This window comes from Equus quagga, chromosome 8 (genome assembly GCF_021613505.1).
Source record: "Equus quagga isolate Etosha38 chromosome 8, UCLA_HA_Equagga_1.0, whole genome shotgun sequence".
Lineage (NCBI taxonomy): Eukaryota > Metazoa > Chordata > Mammalia > Perissodactyla > Equidae > Equus > Equus quagga.
This window is the reverse complement of record NC_060274.1, coordinates 132,659,397-132,684,673: the sequence shown is the minus strand read 5'-3', so window position 1 is coordinate 132,684,673 and position 25,277 is coordinate 132,659,397. Positions and strand designations below refer to the sequence as shown.

The 25,277-nt window shown below is 44.3% G+C and overlaps 1 protein-coding gene across 5 annotated transcripts in view; it reads right to left on the bottom strand.

Moving 5' to 3' along the window:
- Positions 1-9,654: 9,654 nt before the first annotated feature.
- DYNC2I1 (dynein 2 intermediate chain 1) overlaps positions 9,655-25,277 on the bottom strand; it is a 72,733-nt gene continuing 57,110 nt past the window's right edge. For 2 of the 5 annotated variants that reach the window (XM_046669773.1, XM_046669774.1), the window contains 5 exons: positions 22,747-22,807; positions 18,666-18,765; positions 18,348-18,479; positions 15,712-15,935; positions 9,655-10,258 (listed from right to left, as the gene is read on the bottom strand). In XM_046669773.1, the coding sequence (XP_046525729.1) occupies positions 10,084-10,258; positions 15,712-15,935; positions 18,348-18,479; positions 18,666-18,765; positions 22,747-22,807 (692 nt within the window). In that variant the 3' untranslated portion in view covers positions 9,655-10,083. The remainder of the gene's footprint in view (positions 10,259-15,711; positions 15,936-18,347; positions 18,480-18,665; positions 18,766-22,746; positions 22,808-25,277) is intronic. The other 3 variants (XM_046669776.1, XM_046669777.1, XM_046669775.1) reach the window with 2 other exon arrangements.

The window sequence follows — 25,277 nt, the reverse complement described above, 5'->3', positions numbered from 1 at the left end:
GGGACGCTTTGTGGAAATTGCACCGACCTAAATCCACCCTTTGGGGTGAGGCTGAAGGGAAACTCACGGAGGGAAAGCCAGAAAGTAGAAACACAGCCAGCCTTCATGCTGAGCAGCCTTCCTTCCAGGTCTGCTGTCCTAATCTGCTGAGAAAAGGCTGGATGCTCCTCCTGCTTCACTTATGTTTCGAAGAGACTGCAGTGTCACCAATACGAGAAGAAAGCATCTGCAGTGGGTGACGAGTGAGGGCTCACTGCTCAGGTGGACACACCATGGGTGGAGCCTTCCCAGGGGAGGAACAGAGGGGTCACATGGCCTTCCCATACTCTGCTTTGCGACCTCACATTTCTTTATGGCTCACATGACATCTGAGCGATAGCACTCTAAGACCGAGGAAAGAAACACTCTGACGACACTGCAAAGTGGAGGTGGCCCAGGCAAGTGACAGGGGAGAGGCCCATCAGACAGTGACATCTGAGGGACAGCCACAGAGGAACCACACTCAGCGTCCAGTCTACAGCCCAGCCCATGCTGCATGCCACAACACTCACTTGACGTTTTAGCACAAAGGAGCTGTCGTCTCACGGGCAGGCTTCAGGGTGCCAGGTCAGTGCTGGGCCCCTTGCCCCCACTGCCTCTTGATCCCCAGCAAGACTCCCTCACACATCACACCTTCCTGTGCTGCATCCCCACCTGGGACCTCACCAGACCGTGATTCAAAACACGAGCCTTGGTGTTGAGAAAAGCAAGGAGTTTTCTAACCCAACTGAAAGGTGGTTTCCATTCTTTAATCAAAACTGGAGGAGGGAGAGATTGACGTCAGCATCATGGCGGAGTGAACTCTTCCCTTAGACTCACCTCACAAGACACAATAAAAAGGAAATTCATAAACAAACAGAGGACATTCACACAACACAACAGACATCTGAGAGACCCAGGCAGCCATATGCCTGAAGGTGGAGCTGCCGGACCCCCCAGAGGAAGTGGAAGGAGCTAAGGGGATCTCCCCTCCTTCCCCGAATGGCAGCGACCCAGGTGCAGGACCACACCCAGCTCTCCACAGGAACACCCTCCCTCTCCAAATGTCCTCACAGCCAGTGGGAAAGCCCCACACAGAGGTGGCTAAGCTATTGTGGGGGTGTCTTCAAGCCAGCACCCCAGGATGGCAGATGGCAAGGGCAGAGAGAGAATGCTCCTGGGATTATGCATGCAAGGAAAGCGCCCCTCCCCCCACCATGTTGGCCAGAGCGCCCATGCATATGCTAGAAGCAGCAGCTGTGAGCAAGGAAGCCGGAAATGGCAGACTGGCTCTGTCAGCATAGATTCCAAAGGGCAGGAACAGATGCCAGGGATCGTGGGCTCAGAATACACAGCTCCTGACCACCCACCAGCAGCGTCAGGGGGATCTGTGACCAAATACTATCACTATGCAAAGGCACAAATCCACCCCATCAAACAGTATGAAGAAATATATTAACACTCCAGACCATAGGAAAATGACAAGCCCCCAGAAATCAATCCTGAAGTCACAGAAACTTACAGTCTAAATGACAGAGAATTCAAACTAGCTATCGTAAAAAACCTCAACATGTGACAAGAAAATTCAGGTAGTTCAATGAAATCAGGAACAAAATTAATGAACAGAGGGAATTCTTCACAAAAGAGAGTGAAACTATAAAGAAAAAACAATCAGAAATGTTGGAGATGAAAAACGCAATGGATGAGATAAAGAAAAATCTGGTCTGGCCCGGTGGTGCAGCTGTTAACTTTGCGCATTCTGCTTCAGTGGCCCAGGGTTCACTGGTTCAGATCCCGGGTGTGGACCTATGTCAAGCCAGGCTGTGGAGGCACCCCACATATCAAATAGAGGAGGATGGGCACGGATGTTAGCTCAGGGCTAGTCTTCCTCACCAAAAAGAGGAGGATTGGCAGCACATGTTAGCTTAGGGCTAAACTTCTTCAAAAAAGAAAGAAAGAAAGAAAGAAAAATCTGGACTTCCTGAATAATAGCTGATACTATGGAGGACAGAAATATAGAAATGCTTCAGATGGAGGAGGAGAGAGAACTAAGAGTAAAATAGAAATGAAGAAATTCTCCAAGAAATATCCAACTCAAGTAAGAAATGCAACATAAGGATTATAGTTATTCTGGACAGAGAAGAGAGGGAGAAAGGAGCAGAAAGCTTATTCAAAGAAATAATAGCTAAGAACTTCCCAAACCTGAGGAAGAAGCTGGAAATCCATGTGGAAGAAGCCAATAGATCTCCTAACTATATCAAGGAAAAAAGACCTTCTCCAAGGCGTATAGTAGTAAAACTGGCAAAACTCAATGACAAACAAAAAATATTAAGGGCAGCAAGGTAGAAGAAAATAACTTACAAAGGAACTCTTATCAGGCTTTCAGCAGATTTCTCAGCAGAAACCTTACAGGTTAAGAGAGAGTGGAATGATATATTCAAAATTCTAAAAGACAAAAACTTTCAACCAAGAATACTCTATCCAATGAAAATATCCTTCAAATAGGATAGAGAAATAAAAACTTTCCCAGAAAAACAAAAGCTAAGGGAGTTCATCGCCACAGGACACCCCCTACAAGAAATGACAAGGAAGGCCCTCATACCTGAAAAAAAAGAAAGGGTTTACAAAGCCTTGAGCAAAGAGATAAATAGGCATAAAAAAATCAGAAAACTGCAGCTCTCTATCAGAACAGGTTAGCAAACAATTATAACATTAAAGATAAAGGGAAGGAAAACATCAAAAATAATTATAATCTTGACATTTTAACCACAAACTCGCAAGAAAAGATGGACAAGTTGTCACAAGTTGTTACAAGAATAACTTAGAAGGGGAAGAGGTCAGGGATGGAACCTGCTTAGATTAAGGAAATGAGAGGCTATCAGAAAATGGACTATCTCATCTACGAGATTTTTCATACCAACCTGATGGTAACCACTAAACAAACAATCAGAACTGAGATACATATGATAAATAAAGAGAAAACTAAGAAAACCATCATAGAAAACTACCAAAATGAATGGGTATCCTGAAATAGATGGGACAAGACAGGGAAATGCAGATGAACCAGAAAACGAGGGATAAAATAGCAGGGTTAAGCCCTCATATATCAATAATCACCCTAAATGTAAATAGACTGAACTCTCCAGTCAAAAGACACAGAGCGGCAGGATGGATTAAAGAACAAGACCCAACAATATGCTGCCTCTGGGAAACACATCTCAGCCCCAAAGAAAAACACAGGCTCAGAGTGAAGGGATGGAAGATGATACTCCAGGCTAAAGGCAAACAAAAGAAAGCAGGTGTTGCCATACTTATATCAGACAAAGTAGACTTCAAGATAAGACAGGTAGACAAAGAGGGGCAGTATATAATGATAAAAGGGACACTCCACCAAGAGGACATAACACTTATAAATATCTATGCACCCAACACAGGAGCACCAAAGTACATAAAGCAACTATTAACAAACCTAAAAGGAGATATTAACAACAACACAATAATAGTAGGGGACCTTAACACCCACTTACATCAATGGATATATCATCCAGACAGAAAGTCAACAAAGAAATAGTGTAGATACATGAAAAACGAGACCAGATGGACTTAATAGATATATATAGAACACTCCATCCAAAAACAGCAGAATATACATTCTTCTCAAGTGCACACAGAACATTCTCAAAGATAGACCATATGTTAGGTAATAAGGCAAGCCTCAATAAATTTAAGAAGTTTGAAATAATATCAACCATCTTTTCCAACAAGAATGCTGTGAAACTAGGAATCAACTACAACAAAAAAGCTGAGAAAGTGACAAATATGAGTGATTTAAAAAAGAGACTAAATAACATGCTACTGAACAACCAATGGTTCACTGAAAAAGTTAAAGGAGAAATCAAAAAATATTTGGAGACAAATGAAAATTCACCATACCAACTCATATGGGATACAGCAAAAGCAGTTATAAGAGGGAAATTCATAGCAATACAAGCTCATCTTAACAAGAAAAATCTCAAATAAGCAATCTGAAACTACACCTAACAGAATTAGAAAAGGAAAAACAAACAAAGCCCAAAGTCAGCAGAATGAGGGAAATAATAAAAATTAGAGCAGAAATAAATGAAACTGAAACTAAAAAAAAAAAAAAAACAGTAGAAAGGATTAATGAAACGAAGTGCTGCTTCTTTGAGAAGATAAAGAAAATTGACAAGATCTTAGCCAGGCTAAGAAAAAATGAGAGAAAACTCAAATAAATAAAATTAGAAGTGAGAGAGGATAAATTACAACAGATACCACAGAAATACAAAGAATTCTAAGAGACTATTATCAAAAACTATATGCCAACAAATTGGACAACCTAGAAGAAATTGATAAACTCTTAGACTTATACAACCTCCCAAAACTGAATCAAGAAGAAATAGAGAATCTGAAAAGACCCATCACAAGAGACTGAAATAGTAATCAAAAACCTCCCCAAAACTAAAAGTCCAGGACCAGATGGCTTCTCTGCAGAATTCTACCAAACATTCAAAGAAGATTTAATACCTATCCTTCTCAAATTATTCCAAAAAGTTGAAGATGGAACACTTCCTAACACAATTCTATGAGGTGAACATCACCCTGATCCCAAAGCCAGACAAGGACAACACAAAGAAGGAAAATTACAGGCCAATAACGCTGATGAACATATATTCAAAAATCCTCAGCAAAATGTTGACAAACTGAATACAGCAATACTTTAAAAAGATCAAGTGGGATTTATACCAGGGACACAGGGATGGTTCAACATCCGCAAATCAGTCAATGTGATATATCACATTAACAAAACGAGGAACAAAAACCACATGACCACCTCAATAGATGTAGAGAAAGCATCTGACAAGATCCAACATCCATTTATGATAAAAAAAAAAACTCTCAATAAAATGGGTACATAAGGAAAATACCTCAACATAATAAAGGCCATATATGACAAAATCACAGCTAAAACCATACTTGACAGAGAAAAACAAAAGCCATCCCTCTGAGAACAGGTACAAGAAAACAGTACCCACTCTCGCCACTCTTATTCAACATAGTACTGAAGGTGATGGTCAGAGCAATTAGACAAGAAAAGGAAATACAGGGTATCCAAATTGGAAAGGAAAAGTGAAACTCTCGCTGTTTGTAGATGAGATGATTTTATATATATTAAACCCTAAAGAATCCACTGGAAAACTATTAGAAATAATCAACAACTACAGCAAAGTTGCAGGGTTCAAAATCAACTTAAAAAATCAGGTGCATTTCTATACTCTAATAACGGACTAACAGAAAGAGAACTCAAGAATACAGTCTGGGGCCAGCCCGGTGGTATAGTGGTTAAGTTCACACACACTGCTTCAGTGGCCCAGGATTTGCTGGTTTGTATCCTTGGCACAGACGTACATACTGCTTGTCAAGCCATACTTTGGCGGTGTCCCGCATACAAAATGGAGGAAGATTGGCACAGATGTTAGCTCAGGGCTAATCTTCCTCAAAAAAAAAAAAAAAAGAATACAATCCTGGGGCCGGCCCTAAGGGCAAGTAGTTAAGTTCGCATGCTCTACTTTGGTGGCCTGGGGTTTGCCAGTTTGGATCCTGGGTGCAGGCCTAGCACCACCCATCAAGCCACGCTGAGGCAGCATCCCACTAGAGGAACTAGAAGAACTTAGAACTAGGGTATAGGGCCGGCCCCATGGCCGAGTGGTTAAATTCACGTGCTCGGCTTCAGCGGCTCAGGGTTTCACTGGTTCAGATCCTGGGCACAGAGATGGCACCACTCATCAGGTCACAATGAGGTGGTGTCCCACATGCCACAACTAGAAGGACCCACAACTAAAATATACAACTACATACTGGGGGGATTTGGGGCGAAATAAGCAGGAAAACAAAAAAAGAAGATTGGCAACAGTTGTTAGCTCAGGTGCCAATCTTTAAACAAAAAAAAGAACTAGGATATACAACTACATACTGGGGGCTTTGGGGAGGGAAAAAAAAGAGGGAGATTGGCAACAGATGTTAGCTCAGGGCCAATCTTCCTCAAAAAGAAATAAAAAGAGTAAGACCTTCTCTGAAAAAAAAAAAAAGACTGTTTAAAGAATACAATCCCACTTACAATCACGACAAAAAGAATTAAATGTCTAGGAATAAATTTAACCAAGGAGGTGAAAGACCTATACAATGAAAACTATAAGACATTGAAAGAAATCGATGAAGACAGAAAGAAAAGCAAAGATATTTCAAGCCCATGGATTGGAACAATAAACATAGTTAAAATGTCCATACTACCCAAAACAATCTACAGATTCAATACAATCCCAATCAGAACCCCAAAGACATTCTTCTCAGAAACAAAACAAAGAATCCTAAAATTTATATGGGGCAACAAAAGACCCTGAATAGCTAAAGCAATCCTCAGAAAAAAGAACAAAGCTGGAGGCATCACAATCCCTGACTTCAAAATATACTACAAAGCCATAGTAATCAAAACAACATGGTACTGGTACAAAAACAGACACCCAGATCAATGGAGCAGAATCAGAGCCCAGAAATAAAACCACACATCTATGGACAGCTAATCTTTGACACAGGAGCTAAGAACATACAATGGAGAGGAAAGTCTCTTCAATAAATGGTATTGGGAAAACTGGATAGCCACATGCAAAAGAATAAAAGTAGACTATTATCTTCCACCATACACAAAAAGTAGCTCAAAATAGATCGAAGACTTGAAGGTAAGTCCTGAAACCATAAAACTCCTAGAAGAAAATATAGGCAGTACACTCTTTGACATCAGTCTTAGAAGGATCTTTTCAAATACCATGTCTCGGGCAAAGGAAACAAAAGAAAAAATAAACAAGTGGGACTTCATCAGACTAAAGAGCTTCTGCAAGGCAAAGGAAACCAGGATAAAAACAAAAAGACAATCCACCAACTGGAAGAAAATATTTGCAAATCATATATCTGACAAGGGGTTAATCTCCAAAATATATAAAGAACTCACACAACTCAACAACAACAAAAAAACAACTCGATCAAAAAATGGGCAGAGGATATGAACAGACATTTTTCCAAAGAAGATACACAGATGGCCAACAGGCATGTGAAAAGATGCTCAACACCACTGATCATCAGGGAAATCCAAATCAAAACTACACTAAGATAGCACCTTACACCTGTTAAAATGGCTATAATCACTAAGACAAAAATAACAAATGTTGGAGAGGTTGTGGAGGGAACCCTCATACGCTGCTGGTGGGAGTGCAAACTGGTGTAGTCATTATGAAAAACAGTATGGAGGTTTCTCAAAAACCTCAAAATAGAAATATCATGTAATCCAGCCATCCTACTACTGGGTATCTACCCAAACAACTTGAAATCAACAATTTAAAGAGACTTATGTACCCCTATGTTCACGGCAGCATTATTCACAATAGCCAAGGCATGGAAGCAACCCAAGTGCCCATCAACTGATACTGGATAAAGAAGATGTGGTATATTTACACAATGGAATACTACTCAGCCATAAAAAAAGACAAAATCATCCCATTCACAACAACATGGATGGACCTTGAGGGTATTATGTTAAGTGAAATGAACCAGACAGAGAAAGACAAACACCATATGATTTCATTCATATGTGGAAGATAAACTAACATGGACAAAGAGAACAGAGTAGTGGTTACCAGAGGGGAAAGGGGTTGGGGGTAGGCATAAGGGGTAAAGGGGCACATTTATATGGTAACTGACAATAACGTACAAGTGAAATTTAACAATGTTATAAACTATTATGACCTCAATAAAATTTTTTTAAAAAGCGGAGGCAGACATAGCAGAGTTGTGAGGTGATGGACCCCTGAAAGCAATTCGTGATGATCTATCTGTGTGGTTCGGGCATAACTCAGGAGCTCAAGGAAGTCAGCGGCTAGCTACAAGAGAATACCTCTGATTCTCTTGTACTTATTGAGCATTTCAGAGACCTAAGCCCAAGCAGATCACCTCCCAGGTAACAAATGAGTCCACAAAAGAAAGAATAAATATGGTTGTGGGGCCACTGTGGGTAATACTTGAGAATTCACGGATATAAAACATGGAGGAGGGATGCACATTAATTCTAATTTGAAATAAGGTGGAATCTGAAAGTTAAAAACCTATAAGTAATGTCAACTTTTAAATATTCTAGACCAATTATCAAGCAGGTTGCAAGTGAGAAACACCAGCAAAGACTGATTTCCACAGATTCACAAAGAAGAAGCATACCCACTCACTCCCGCTTCAATGCGACTGCGAATCGTGAGTTCAATGAAGATGCAGAAGGAACACGAACCAAATTCTGGCCACTTGTTTAACAAAGATTAAGTACCTACTTATAAACCAAGCACTGCAGTAGGTGCTAGGGATTCAGGGACAAACAAGGCCTCTGGTCTGAACAAGTCCCTGTTCTCACGGAACCTAGAGAGCAACGGATGGCACGGTGACAGGGTAAACATTCAGAATTATCAGAAACCAACCAACCACTGGAGTATTCACTGTCTTCCACACGGATCTTGACAAACCAGTGAGCATGTATGTGCATGCTAGTGAGCCCTGTGTGTGCACGTGTGTGTGTGCCTGTGTGCACGCTGCATGTGTTCATGTCTCTCTGTGTGCGTGCATGTGTGTTTGTGCGCATTGGTACATGCCCAGAAAGGTTCCGGGCAAAAGCAGAGCGCCAAGCCTCTGGAGAGGAGGGGAACGCCATTGCACCTTCTACACTATTGTTCCAGTGTCTTTACAACAAGCAGGAAGGGTTTGGACAGTTTTAAACCATCATGAATAAGAAAACAGCTGGCTGCTGCCAAGGTACCTGCATGGAGATGGATGGGAGAAGTCAGGGCGTGCAGTCTGGAGCGGCCTCGTGAGTGGTCAGTGCTTGGAGCCGTGAGACCTGCTGTACCAAGTAGCCCCTGGCAGAACTGGGAAGTTCCAGGAAGGGCAATCTGACCCATGAAAGAGAAACATCTCTGCCGATAGCATTAACAAGGGCCTGGCTGCCCAGGGCGGTGTGCTTCCTGGGACCACGGGGCCACGCTGGGGCAGGGGGATGCGGGGACGCAGGAAGAAAGGGAGAGATGTGGGGATACGTAAGGTATACACGCTGCATCCCAGGGCATCAGGTGACATGATGGTGACATCACGGCGGCTGGCCTCCAGACCTCTTCCAGGTAAAAGACGATCCTGTTCTGGGGTGAAACCTTCAGTTGCTGGCTACGTGGAAGTTATATATGGCCCAGAGAGAAGACTGAACCTCGCTCCAGACCCTTACTGACCACTCGCCCCACACTGAGCCAGTAACACTGGGTGTTGGCAAGGCCTCCTGGGCTTTCTCGGATCTCACCCCAGAATGCTCCTACCCTTATATTCCTATTATAACTGAGCACAAAATTCAAGAGAATTTATTTACTTGTATTATTTTTCTACAAAGACAATTTGTAATACTAAAGCACAATGCAACACGTGTCTGAATAGACATTCACACAATGTCAGAAGAAGCCCAAGAAAGCTTTAAGAAACCACGGCATGGTTGGCAGAGGTCATTTCAGTGGGGAACTCCTTTCAATTTAAGACCTGTGTGTCTGTCACTTTATGCATGACTAAGAAAACTGTTTATTTTATGTATTTTATGTTTATTTTATGTATTTTAAAAATACATTTTCATGGTGGATTGTTTAAAATATAGTAATAAATGTAACAATATTTTAGAGCCACATAAAAACAAGTAGAAATATTCTCAAAAAAGAGCATACTGAACACGACTCTCTTTCCTTCAAAGTCCAGCTGAATACACACTAAAATGTTTGCTTCCATTCAGAAGTAGAGACTGACTTCCTGGGAATAGTGAAGTGGCGTCCTTGTACGATGAATCCTGTGCAGAGTATCTGTATTCCACCTGCATCAGCACACGCGCACGGACGTCAAAGCACTCCTGAGCAGCCGTGCCTTCCATCTGGTCGCTACTCAGCCTGGTCCTCTCGGCAACACCAGCCATCTTGCACTCTCCCATTTCTACATGGCTTCCTGCAAAAGTAGATGCAGCTTCCTCTGCTCGTTGCCCACTGGGGTCGCCCACTCCTGCTTCAGGAACTGGATGTCCACGCCGCCCGAGGCTCTGGCCAGTACCAGGGCCAGGAAGCTGCCGCTGGTCTTCTCCGGTTCACCCATGACAGTCATTGCCACTAGCCTGAAAGGGAGAAGCACACACTGTGTGATTCTGAGTCTCCCAAGTTCAACGGAAGAGTAAAAAGGAATAAAAACTCTAAAAATTTCAGTAACAGTCAAAATGAAACGTTAGACCAGAAATAAATGTATAAAAATCTAAAGCAACTGTTCTGAAAATGTACTTCCGCATTTAGGAGGTCGCTGGACTGACTGCTTGTGAAGGTCGCTGAGAATGATGTGCTGGAAACCCCTCCCTCGATGTCAGCAGGATAACTTGCGCCTCCTCCCTCCTCAGTTCTGGAAGAAACACCCTCCCTCCTGGGTTCTCAGGCTGAGAGCTCAGCAGTCCACAAACCCTTCCCACATCCCCTGAAACTAGAGCTCGGGAGTCCCCGTGTGAGGGCCCCCAGAATGGAGTACTTGGTGTAGGGGTCTGCAGTATGGGGGGTCCCTGGTGTAGAGGCCCCTGTGTGGGAGTCCTCATGTGTGGGTCTCCAGTGTAAGGTCCTCAGTGTGGGGGTCCTCAGTGTGGAAGTCCCTGCATCGGGTCCTCGGTGCCTCATCCTCGGCCCTCCCCACTCCTTCCGAGGTGATCTCATCCACATCTGGGTCTTTGATTAAATGTCAAAACTTACAAACCTATGTCTCCAGCCTACACTACTGCCCTGAGCTCTCCATCCAGCTGGTGAACGGCAATGCTGTCCGCCCCTTAAGTGAACACTGAGAATCCTGGGGCCACCCTGACAGCCCGATCTTGCTCCCTGTGTCCCTTCACCACCCCATTTCTCTGACCAGGTCCCATCTCTGATCTCATCCTCCCCCACCCCCATAGCTGAGAGAGACTCAACACCACATATCCCAGTCCATCAAGCCCTCCTGGCTGCCCAAGGCCACCCCGACCCAGTGCCCACAACAGCACCTGCAGTTCTGGCCTCTCAGGACAGTCTCCACCCGTCTTTGTCTGGTTCATTTCCTTCTCCTGTAAGACTCAACTTGGCCCCATCACCCCAGAGGCTTTCCCAACCCCCTGACTGTGCCTAATTCGGTCAGAGACCCCTCAGCATCTTGGGAACACATCTATCACACATTTATCACAGCTTTAATCACCAAGAAGGCAGAAACCATGCTTAGCCCACACGAACCTCAGTGCGGCCCTCTCGTCCTCTACAGTGACCAGGGCTCAGCACCAGTGCTGCACAGCAGACAAGACTTGCTGGGACCCACGAATGAAGCAGAACAGAGCAGTGAGCCCCTCGCGAGTGCCAGAGTCTCCACCGTGGCCCCATGAGGGCTAACTGCCCATTGATATTCCGTAAACCCGTCCCCACAACCCAAATGCCCCATCAACTCCCAGACCCCTGTGACGGGAGCAAGCACACCCTCACGGGGACCTGCCAGCACTGCGCTTCCACACCTGCACACGCCCAGGCAGAGCCCTGACCCAGCCCTCTGAGGCAGGATAGTCTACACTCGGCTGCAGGCCCTTGCTCTGGAGAACCCACAGCATCATTCAGGCAAGGGGGCAGGTGAGAATTAAGCCCTCATGAGACCACACAAGGAGCCAACCATGAAAACTTACAAGTCATCAGAATTTTCACTAACTACTCGATACTTTAATACTGCTGTTCAATTACTAATGTAAAACAAGGTAAAGCTGAATTGCCACAAACTTGGAAACATGAGTGACAGATGATAAACAAGAAATGTTTCCCCACATTGGGACTGTGACACTGAGCTTGGTGTGCAAGGGATGAAGAGAACATAGTTCACAACTAAACTGTGTCTAAATTTCTAAAAATACCATTAAAGTAGAGGTAGAAACACCAGTCAGTACTATGGCCAATTTTTTAATGTCCTTTGGATTTGTGAGCTGGACAGAATCCAAGCATAGAGAGCAGAAAAAAAAACCTGAAGTCGGGTCCAACATCCAGCTGCCACTCCCTCTCTGTCCACCCAAACTGCGCCTGCTCCCTAAGCACGCGCAGCAGGGCCTGCTGCTGACCCGGAGCACGTGGCAGGACCCACTGCTGACCCGGGGCGCGTGCGGCCGCACCTGCCGCAGACGCGGAGTGCGCGGCTGGACCTGCTGCTGACCCGGAGCACGCAGGGCAGTTGTCATCATGGATTTTAACTTAACTCTGAAACTGGAAAATTCTTCCTTCTATCCACAACTGTTGCCGTTCAAACTCTGTTAGTTTCTTGTTGTTCTGTTTTTCTTTATAGCTGAAGAAAAACAATGGAGCACTTTCTGTGAATATTACTTCTTTAACTTAAACACTGCTGCTAACCACTGAGACAGGAGGTGTCTAGGGAGAAGATGTTCTAGATCATTTCAGAAGCCTTTCCTCTGCTCCCTCTCCCTGAGCAGCTGCCATGCTCTGTGCAGCTTCAGCCCAGCTGCCCTCTCCTGAGATCCGGACACACTGACCCACCACCACCGCCAGGGGCTGCTGCAGCTCTCCACTCCTCTCAGCCACCCCACCTGGCCCCCACTGGCACAGTCCACCCCAAGACCCCAAACTCCTAAGTCTGTGCCCAAACCTCCCCTTCTCAGTAAGACCTTCCTTCTCCTCCCTGTTTAAAATCCCAGCACGTCCTGCCCACATCTGTGACCCCGCACACACCCCACCCCCCGGTTTCACTCCTCCCATCACACATTGTGGGACTTGACTTATTTTGTTTATGACTCATCTCCCACCGAGAGGATGTGAGCCCACTTACTAGTTCACTATTGCACCCCTGCTGCCTGTAGTGGTGCCAAGCGTTTGGTGGGTGCTCAGTACATACCTGTGTTCATACCTGGTCAATTAGTTTACGACAAAGGAGCCAAGAACATACGACAGGGATAGGACAGTCTCTCAATAAAAGCTGCTGGGACAACTGGACAGCCACATGCGAAAGAAGGAAACTGGATCCCTGTCTTACACCATTCACAAAAATTAACTCAAAATGGCTTAAAGACTTGAACATAAGACCTGAAACCATAAAACTGCTAGACAAAAATATAGGTGGTAAGCTCTTTGACATTGGTCTTGGAGATGGTTTTTTGGATCTGACACCAAAAGCAAAGGCACGAAAAGCAAAAATAAACAAGTGGGACTACACCAAACTAAGAAGCTGCACAGCAAAGGGAACCATCAACAAAACAAAAAGGCAACCTACGGAATGGGAGAAAATATTTGCAAATCATATATCTGATAAGGGGTTAATATCCAGAATATAGTCAGGTGACACATAACAACGGACCACATACACAATGGCGGTCTCATAAGATTAGCACCATACAGCCTGTGTGTGTGGTGGGCTATACCATCGAGGTTTGTGTAAATGCACTCTACGATGTTTGCACAACAACAAAACTGCCTAACGACGCATGTCTCAGAACCTCTCTCCATCACTAAGCAACACATGACTGTACAAAGAATGCACACAACTCAATAGCAAAAAAATCTGATGAAAAAATGTGCAGAGGCCTGAACAGACTTTTTTCCAAAGATGACACACATATGGCCAACAGGTACATGAAAAGGTGCTCAACATCACTAATCATCAGGGAAATACAATCCAAAACCACAAATGAGATACCACCTCACACCTGTTAGGATGGCTATTATCAAAAAGACAAGAGACGACAAGCGTTGGCGAGGATGTGGAGAAAAGGCAACCCTTGTGCCCTGGTGGTGGGAATGCAAACTGGTGCAGCCACTATGGAAAACAGTATGGAGGTTCCTCAATAAACTAAAAACAGAACTACCATATGACGCAGCAATTCTACTTCTGGGTATTTATCTGAAGAAAATGAAAACACTCATTTGAAAGATACCCGCACCCCCATGTTCACAGCAGCATTATTTACGACAGTCAAGATATGGAAACAACCTAAGTGTCCATCAATGGAGGAATGGATAAAGAAGATGTCATGTGTGTGTGTATATATATATGTATATGTGTGTGTGTGTGTGTGTGTATCTATATACACAATGGAATATTACTCAGCCTTAAAAAATAAGGATCCTGCCATTTACAGCAACATGGATGGATCTTGAGAGCATTATGATGGTGAAGTAAGTCAGACAGAAAAAGACAAATACTGTATAATCTCACTCACATGTGGAATCTAGGGGGAAAAAAGACTCATAGAGAAAGTAGATTGGTGGCTGCCAGAGGCAGGGGCTGGGGATGGGCAAAACGGGTGAAGGGGGTCAAAAAGTACAAACTTCTAGTGATAAAATAAGCAAGTCCTGAGGGTGTGATGCACAGTGTGGTGGCTATAGTTAATAACATTGCACTGCGTACTTGAAAGTTGCTGAGACAGCAGATCTTGAAAGTTCTTACCACAAGAAAAAACAATTCTGTAGCTTCACATGGTGACGATGTTAGCTAGACTTACTGTGGTGACCATTTCCCAATACAAATATCGAATCATGATGTTGCACACCTGGAACTAATGTAATATATGTCAATTATACCTCAATAAAAGTAAATACAGAAATATGTTTTATTAAATAGCTGACGAATCTGTGGGAATGAATTGTATGTGCACTGTGTTTATAAGTGAATCAGTCTATATATTGATGTGTCTTTTTAATCATTAGAATAACGTAAGCATACCTAGTACTTGAACTACATAATGCAATTTTCAATTTTTTTCAGATCCTAACAGTATCTCCTCAACAATCTGTCAAACTACTTTCTGTTTTTGATCATTTTTATCCTCCTCTTTCCTTTACAAAAGGGATGTGGGATACAGCTGGGCAGTCCCCCACCCTCCCCAGATTATTACAAGTCTTCACAGTAGAAGAATTTACTGACAAGAAATAAAATCTCAAGAAAAGAGATAGATGAATAGACCAAGTGGGGTCAAGAGAGACCTTTCACAATGAAAGCTTTTATAAATATCTCAACTTCCAATTAAATAAGGAATTATTTAAAGTGTACCAATGACAATCCTCACGTCTTACATTCACATGAACGGGTTTCACATTAAACAATATAGAGGCCACACAGGACTCGTCTGACTGTGATATCACCTTGGGGCAGAGGAATGACCTCAAGGTGGAATTACATGGATTATTAATTCACATGTAGTATCCTTTCTTAGAAACTAGAAAGAATACTTTATTTATCCCTCAGACATACTCTGAATTTTTAAGACTGGTAAACGAACATAACTATGGAGCTTACAAAAGTTCTTTTATTTGTAGAATGATAATGATGAGGAAACAGTTCAGTATGAACCCTTTAATGCACAGACTATTCTGGACTAAATATGAAATAAACACATTTTAAAGTGGTTTTTAAAATATTACTAAAACATATAAATATACAAATATATAAGTAATATTTAAATTTAAATGTAAATAACTACATTTTAAAGTGTAGCAACCTTCTGCATAAATTAAGTAAGAAAGACCATCAAGGATGCTTCTGCAAAAAATTGCCTGTGACAGCTCATCATGGATTCATCAGACTTACCTGTCTGGAGAGATGGGTTGTTTGGCTACGGGACCCAAATCACTTTTAAGGAGGTCCCAAACATAAACACAGGACGCGTCATCCTGGACCAGAAACACAGCAGGCCTTGTCAAGGACCACTGCAGGCTGGTGACCGCCCGGCCACCGGTGCTGTTGTTCCACTGCATGAGCGGGTACTCGGACGTCAGCTGGTATAACCTGATGCTCCCGTCAGAACAGCCGGCCTGGAGGGAAGGGAAACTGTTGATCACGATTCTTTTTATTTATTTATTTTTTTTTTTAAAGATTTTATTTTTTCCTTTTTGTCCCCAAAGCCCCCCGGTACATAGTTGTGTATTCTTCGTTGTGGGTTCCTCTAGTTGTGGCATGTGGGACGCTGCCTCAGCGTGGTCTGACGAGCAGTGCCATGTCCGCGCCCAGGATTCGAACCGACGAAACACTGGGCCGCCTGCAGCGGAGCGCACGAACTTAACCACTCGGCCACGGGGCCAGCCCCACGATTCTTTTTATTTTTTACTCAATCTCAGCAGCCAGGAAAATTTTTCAGAGCATTAGCTTTCTTCAATTTGTACAGCAAAAACATTTGGTTTATTTTTTGTTTTCTGGACATAAAATTATAACATTACATCTGTCCTCACAGGTGAGCTCTCACCTCGGAGATTCTGACACACGTTGTACCCTCTTCCCCTCCCCAAAATGACTAATAATCAATGAATTCAGTGAATATATAAATAGGTATTTATTTTTAACAAAGTTGAATATCACTGGTTCAAGCAGAGGCCATTAAGATTGGCTCCAGGGACTGGACCGGTGGCGCATCGGTTAAGTTCACACGTTCCGCTTCTCAGTGGCCTGGGGTTCGCCGGTTCGGATCCCGGGTGCAGACACGGCACCGCTTGGCAAGCCATGCTGTGGCAGGTGTCCCACATATAAAGTAGAGGAAGATGGGCATGGATATTAGCTCAGGGCCAGTCTTCCTCAGCAAAAAGAGGATTGGCAGTAGTTAGCTCAGGGCTAATCTTCCTCACAAAAAAAAAAAAAAGACTGGCTCCATGGAAATAAATAAGCCACATTTTTAAAAAAATCAGATACATTTGCATCAATAATGTGGCTATATATTCCCCTGACATTCAAATTTCCATAAAACAAAACTTCGCTGGTTTAGTAAAATTTTTAGCTTAGAAAGAGAAGCTTAATTCCTTTTTACTTAATGTTTTACTGTCCCACACTCAAAAAAAGCAGAAGCATGAGTAAGCAATCATGAGACATTCCGGTGTTCTAGGAGTGAGGAAATACACACATTGTGGAAAACGGGAGCCAGGTTCCCCACTGTTGGGGTGAGCACAGGAAACCCTGAGTGAGCCTGGAACTAGAGATGTGGGTGTGAGTGCCTCGTTTACGATACGCAGACAGAGATCAAAGTGGGTATCGACGTTGTGTCCTGCATAGTGAGCACTTCTTACTGTCCAGATCTTGGTTTCTAGATATTTTTCTCCTAACAGGAGCCAAGACTCCTTGGAGAAATGGCTGATTCCGAACTTACTGTACCGGAAAGCAAAGAAGGGCTCAAAGAATGATGTCAGAAGTACACCGGAACCCCTCGAGGGACGCCCCTGGGATAAGCTAAGCAGCAGTATACAAAGGCAGTGAGAGGATGGAGTAAAAAGCCATGTGTGCCCATTTATGGAAGAACCATGTACATACATGCCACACAGCAGAGAAAGCAGTTTTCCCTCCAGTGGACAGCCAACCAGTAAACGGAGAGTTAGCAACGGGATTGGAAAACCGCCATCTGACAGATGCAGGCCAGAATCACAACGGACATCAGGCCCAGCAGGAGAGAATCGGGGGGCAGCAGGATACTGCCAGCATCCACTTATCTCCCCACAAGATCCTCGTTAACCAGAAAGGGAGACATGGTGACAGTGGAGGAAGCAGCTGACACAGGTCAGAGTGTAAAGCCTGAGGCTAACAGTGGGGAAATCTCACACAAACTCAAACTGAGCAGCATGCCATGCCCCTCAAAGGTGCCAAGGTCATAAGAGATGGGGAAACTGTCCCAGATCAAAAGAGCCTGAAGAGACACAATAACTGAATCAGACACCTGACCTGGGATGCTATTTTGCTAATAAAGGACATGACTGGGATAATCATGACATTTCAATCAGATCCACAGATGAGGTAACAGGACAGTATCAGCATTAACTTCCTGACCATTACTACTGACTGTGGTTACAGAAGAATGATCCTATTGTAGGAAACCGACATTCAACTGTTTAGGGATGGAGTATCAGGTCGGCAACTTGCTCCCAGACGGTTAAAGAAGGTAAATCTCCACGCAGCGGGGAGAGCATGGAGCCACAGGTAAACATGTGACGTGTGGGGACCCGTGAGAGAGCAAGCAGGAACCTTTTGTGCTCTTCTTGTAACTTGTCAGTGAGCCTGAAATTATGTCGAAAGAAACAGCTTCAAGAAGATCCTTTCAATAGCCAGTGGGATGATCTGCACTGACTGCACAAAAGGACCTTCAGAAACCGTGCAGCAACAAGTGGTGCCAAAGTGCACCAGCAAGTGACACCTCTGAAAGACCCCAGAGACCCTGCAAGGTGCTGCCTGAATAGAACAGACATTCTTACCAGGAACATTGGCTCTCCAAACGGTGAAAAGTCAATCACGTTCACCTTTACTGGTCTCATACCATGTTGCTGGGGTTTGAACAACTTGGGAGATACTCTCAAGTCTTGTCTGGTACCATGGCTGATGAGACCCTGGTAAGAAGATGACAATGGTGACCAAGAAAAGCATTAGGTACAAGTTGGATAAAGCTATTATTCCTGAAACAATCTAAACAACATTATAGTAAAAGCAAACAGTAAGTTAATCTTTAATGAAGATATTTATCAAGCAACTCCAAGAAAGAAGAGTTACAGAATGAAATTTAAAATATTACTCACTATGTCTGTGCCAACAATAAAGTGATTAGGATCTGAAGGCAGAAATTTAATATTCAGTGTTTGTGTGGTCCCCCAAAATTCATAACCTTTATGGGAAAGGCTGCAAAGAAAAAAATCAAAAAGATGAAGAGATAGATAGCTTTGAAACTGTAAGGATAATGATAATCCTTAACACACTTACCACTTATCATGTGTCATTAGATATGTGATAGGCCACTCTGTGTCCCATCTGTTGTTCTTTGTTACTGGGCTCTTGATAATTTCTTCAGTTCTATCCTCCCATTCACTAATTTTTTCTATAGTTATATCTAATCTGCTACTTAACCATTTGCTAACTTTTAAATTTCAGAAATAAGAGTTTCATTTCTAAAAATGTCTTTTTATTTGTTTTATTTTATTTTTTCTCCCTAAGGCCCCAATACATAATTGTATATCCTAGTTGTAGGTCATTCTAGCTTTTCTATGTGGGATGCTGCCACATCATGGCTTGATGAGCAGTGCTAGGTCCGCATCCAGGATCCAAACCAGCGAACCCCAGGCCACCAAAGTGGAGGTCACAAACTTAACCACTCAGCCACGGGGCTGGCCCATAGAAATGTCTTTTAGACTGTACAATTATCTCGACTTGTTGGTGTGCTAATCCTATTCATTGCACATGGGGGATGTCTCCTCATGCTTGTAGTTTTGTAATTTTCCCGTAAAGCATTTCTTCCTGGGTGAACGCTGTGAGTCCAGCACGTGGAAGTATTCTACCCACAGGTAGTTGTCCTTGTGCCTTCACGGCAGCTGCTGTGGGGCCACTGGTCTGGGACCCTGATGCTAACTTCTCAGCTTGCAGATCCCAGACCATACACAGAGCTGGGGATTTCTAGTCTTCCACACTCCCCTGTCTTCCATGGGCTGGGGTGGAGCTTTCTGAGTTTCTCTCTCACTGAAGGGGCAGTGAGTTCCAGAGTCCTTTGCAGGGTCTCAGTTCCAGGTCCCCACCTCAGATAAGCCCATTGTATCACTGGTCCTGCACAGCTTGAGCCCGGCACAGCCGTGGAGGTCCATGACAGCCGGGCCCAATAGCCCAACCTCCACACCATGCAGAAGCTTGCACACTGACTTCAAGTTCCATCCCTGTTGTGGTATTTTCCTCTCCTTCATTTTAAAAACTCTATTTAGTTTATTGCTGGTTTTTTACCTTACACAGTGTATCTATTTGTAGCAGGAAAGGGCCCACGGCTGCTCCTTCTGCCACGTTGCCCTAGTCAGAAGTCAGGAACCTGGCCACTCTCTTCTCACACTCACATTCAGGACTGCAGATGTCACTTATCAGCTGAGGGCTCCCAAATCTGTTCCTCCAGCTGAGATCCCTGCTGTGGAGCCAACAGCTTCCTGGTCATCTCTACGAGCACCACAAGCTTGGCCCACCCTAGGCTGACCAGATCTGGCCCCTCCCACTCCCCATAACCCTCTCCTTCCCTCCTATTTCTCATTTTGTGCACAGTACCCAGTAATAGGGGCAGGCTCCTCCCTCCCATTGTTCCTAGAGCCAGTCAGTCACCAGCTTCTTCCAATTCCATCCTCTAACTGAAACCTACCCTCCATATCCACACTAGTCAACTTGGCTCAGACCCTCATCTTCCAGATTGATCCCTGCAACAGCCTCCCAACCGGTCTCCCTGACTCCAGCCTCCCCTCGTCTGTTCCAACCTTACAGTGCAGCCAAGTTGATCTTTCTAAATCATAAATAAGACAAGCCACTCCCTACCTTAAAATCCTGTAATGGCTCCCTATCACCCTCAAGAGAATCGTCTAAACCATCCAGCACAGCCAACAGTCTTGGGGTCTGGCCGCCGACTCGCTGTGATCTCTCGCCACAGCAAACCTACTGGCAGTTTCCTAAATGCATCTTCATTCTTCTAGGCCCCCATGTGCTGCTCCATCTGACTAGAGCACGCTCCTTGTCTAGCTCCCATCTTAGCTGTCACCTCTCCAAGCAGTCGCCATTTCACTCCATCCTTCAGTGTGTCCCCTGCTCTGACCTCCCAAGTGCCATGTGCATGCCCCAACAGAGCACTTCACATGCGTGTCATAACCACTGTGAATAAGGACATGCCGCCAGGTCCCCCCACAGAGGAGGGCTTGTTCCCCAGCTGCCAGGGATGCTCCACCCAAGTCACATGCTCTCCAGGGATGCCCATGCTCAATAACTGATGGGAGAAGAGAGCATGAGGGCCTGGCAATGTCACCTATGGAAATCTGTTCCAGCTCAGAGCTCCCAAGGCTGGGCAGCTGTCCTGGGGCCACATCACAGCTCACAGTTCAAGTCCTCCTTGCAGCCCAGGTCTGCTGCCTCTCCCCCTTTCCCAGGCACTGATCCCAAGGGATCAAAACTTCCTCCCACTTGGGGCCAGCCCTGTGGCTGAGTGGTTAAGTTCACACGCTCCGCTTTCGCAGCCCAGGGTTTCACCAGTTCAGATCCTGGGCGCGGACATGGCACCGCTCATCAAGCCACGCTGAGGCGGCATCCCACATGCCACAACTAGAAGGACCCACAACTAAAATTATATAGAACTATGTACCAGGGGGGCTTTGGGGAGAAGAAGGAAAAATAAAATCTTTTAAAAAAACTTCCTCCCACTAAACTCCACTCCTCTGACATGCAGGGATCCTGAGAGGTGAGAGGCCATGCCACAGAGCCTGGTACACAGGACACACTCAGCAGAGCTGAATGAAGTCCAAACGGCTGTTTATTGCATACAAGTCTAGAGGGGACAGTGCTGGGAACCTGGGGGAAACTCGCCATCAGCTGCACGGGTCTCCACTAGCCCAGGAATCGCCCATGTGCATGAAGGACCAGGGGGTCTGTGGCCAGCCTAGGAATCACCTGTGGTTGGCTCTGCAATGCATTAGATGACGTTTTTAAACATAACTGATTCCTCATCATAATTATATTTAAATAAACTGAAGGTGATTTGCAATCTTGAAGCATGTATGAATTCATTAATACAACCCAGAAGTATTCTGTCTGATGATGAGGAATCAAGCTAACATGAAAATTTTGTCAAGAGTAAATCTCATGCTGACAGTTAGCCCAACTGTAGTAAATGACAAGAAAAGACATCTTTGGGAAATAAATTAACATGGAACATATAAGTACCACAAACAATATTTGTACATTTAATAAGAATTTTTATGTCATATTAAGTTATATGAGTAAAAGCAGAAATCAAAATTTCTGAATAAAACTTTCATATTAGTATTTCTGATTCCTCACCCCTATGTTCATCACAGCATTATTCACAATAGCTGAGACTTGAAAGCAGCCTAGGTGCCATCAAGGGACTAATGGACTAAAAAAATGTGGTATTATAGACACAATGGAATACTACTCAGCCATAAGAAATGATGAAATCCAGCCATCTGTGACAATATGGATGGACCTTGAGGGTATTCTGCTGAGTGAAATAAGTCAGAAGGAGAAAGTCAAATACTGTATGATCTCACTCATAAGTAGAAGATAAAAATGACAAACAAGCACAGCAACAGAGATTGGATTGGTGGCTACCAGAGGGGGAGGAGGGAGGGAGGAGGGCGACAGGGGCGATCAGGCGCGTGTGTGGTGATGGATTGTAGACAGTCTCTGGGTGTGAACATGGTGGAATCTAGACACAAATCAAAATATATAACGACGTACACCTGAAATTTACATAATGTTATAAACCAGTTACTGCAATAAAAAAAACTCTGGTTCCTGAAATTTATCTATAAAAGTTTAACTTCAGGGTTGTACTAAAATTGGATGAAAAATAGCCAAATAGTACCAATTTATATGATAGGAAATACCTTAATTGAAGAAAAAATGTTAGCTCTCTACCTGGCGATTGTATTTATCACACAGACTCATCAATAACAAACTAGTCAGCAAATACACTATTTAGCAAACACACAACGTGAGAAGCTGGATTTCTTCAACATAAGCCTGACGATGCACTGACTGTAGACTCAGTGACCTAATGTGACTTCCTTCTGTGGGAAACAGGTCTTTATCAGAAAAGGGGAACTGTTGTAGCTCAAAGTGGCGCACTCTTACCTGTCACTCAGCTGAATCACAGCACTATGCACTAATTTTATCCTCCCTCCAGGTATTAAACCTAAAAACAGAGAAACCAGAAATAAATGCACCTCTTAATACAAGTTAAACCAAAATCCAATTACAGTTGCCTGGAAATTATTTTTCATTGCTTACATCTCTGTGTTAGGAAATAATATCTAAACATAGCTAGACAAAGCATGTTGCCAATGCAGCGAGGTTCCTGTAACTGCCTTAGGATAGGACTCAAAACCCTGCAGTTCAGAGCCTTACGGGAAAAGCACTGGTGGAATCAAGATCCAGAAGCTTTCAGATTTTCAAATTGGATAAAATAAGGGCAGAACGCTAAGCAAAACAATCAGTATTTAACACCTCTTAGGCTCCAACAGAAACACTGTGTGTAAACATCCACTGGTGTCTCAGCTCCCTGGAACACTCGGGGCCTCCTCCTCAGACTGTGGAGATGCGGAGTCCTCCCTCCTCGCTGCGGAATGCACAGCAGACTGCACGTGCTCCTCAGCAGATGGTCACTTCTTACCGCTCCTCAACATCTCTCCCAACTTCTCTCAACCAACGAGCTACGATTCCTCCCCGGACTTCCCAAATTTATGGCCATATTTCTGACATCTCGGCCTTTCACTGGCTTTGTCAACATCACCTTCTTTTTTGTAATTACTACAAAGGAGGGAGATAGAGATTTGCATACATTGAAATCCAAATTCTGGGCAAGGTACCGCCCAGAACCTTGGGAGTAGTTGAATTAAAAGTACATAAATAAATTCAACTTGCAATTGGAAAGGACGACCACAATTACACAGCACGGGACTCGTCACGGTTATAAATCTGATGCGAGAAGGTCCAATGCTGCTATTCACAGATCTGAAACTGCCCTCCATCTCCCCAGCATGCCGCTTGCCCGGAAGAACTCCAGTGCTGACAGTCTTGGCCCAGCTGTCACCTCCCTGGGACATCTCACCTGACTGGGCCCTCAGCCCTTGAGAAGCCTTCTTCTGGTCTAGCAGTGACATTATCAATGCTCGTGGCCTGACACGTGGCTGTGTCTGGCTCCCCAGGAGCCCACACTCCCTGGGCATACCCATATACTCTTGGGCTTGTTTCCCTGGAACCCAGGACGGCACCTAGCTTGTTCAGAGAACACTTCACCAATGAATGAAGGAAAGACCCTGCTGATCAGTTCTAACCACAGTCTGAATTCTCCAACCAGCCACTAATCTAAGGCACACACAGCAGAGCTTGCAACCAACCCAGACTCTCCTGAGGGCATTTAATGCCCAGAGCTCTTCCAGCACTGCTTGCTGGTGTGAATGTCATCCCTTCTTTTCCTTAAGGCAAAGTTGGAGCACGGTCAGAGTTTGGGTAAGTGGTTCTATAAATAAAGGGTGTTTTTATACAGCAACTTTAACAATGAAATACACAATGTCCTATAACATCCGTTGTGTGACTATCCCATACACACTACAAACTATTTTTATGCAAAATGACTTTGTCTCCACAAGCAGATTATGAATGAACTATGGGCAGAGACTCTTCAATTCCTACCAGCATCCATAATTCCTAAAGAACACCTTGGTCATGGCACAAGTGGGGAGCACAGCCAGCCTCAGGATCAGTCTCAAATGGTGACATTCTTGGGTGTGGAGCATAAGCCTGAATGAGGGCAGAATCAGCTCGAAGACTGACTGTGCATCCTGCCCTGTCATTGATCCACATCGAGGAGGGGACCGTGCACCCTCCCAGGCCACGTCCTGTTCTAACCTTCTGAGATTCTAGGGGCAATGCAGAAGTCTCCAACACAGACACACAGAGTACAAATGCTTCATAATAAGCACACGCTATATGAAGAAAATACTGAAAAAATGGTTACTCCACGTCAAAAATGGTTACCAGTGGAATCAGTGAAACGACTCACTCTTGCTTTATTAAAGTCGGAGTCCACAGTAACTTTCAAGTAATATCACTGACATTTCACTGCAACACACAGTATTTGCTCCGCTGATACAAAATGCCCCTTCTCTAATTTCTAGAAGACGGCAAGAAGTCAGTGTGACTCCAGTCCCACTTTTTACTGATCTACACAGAACATACCAGACACAAAAGGGTGAAGGGGGCTGTCCTAGAACATGAGTAGTGGGAGCAAAAATGGGAACCCAGACCTCATGAAGCAGCAGATGGATTGCTCCACGATCACTGAGTCCTCTCTGAAACTGAAACCACGCTGTACGGCATCAACACAGCCAACGGCTACAGGTAATTCAGTCACTTCTGCTCCCCAGACACCAGACCCCGGTGCCCTTTGCCAACATTATTCCAAGAACTTTGGGAGTCAAAGCAGTGAACGATGTGCCAAAACACAAGGGACAAAAGCCCACCTGAGCAGAGTCCAGGACCTAGACACTGAGCGCAGGAAAAGGGACATCCTGAGCTCACGTCCCTCACAGGATGGAGACACAGTGGAAAAGGCATGACCCGAGCTCACGTCCCTCACAGGACAGAGACACACCGGAAGAGGC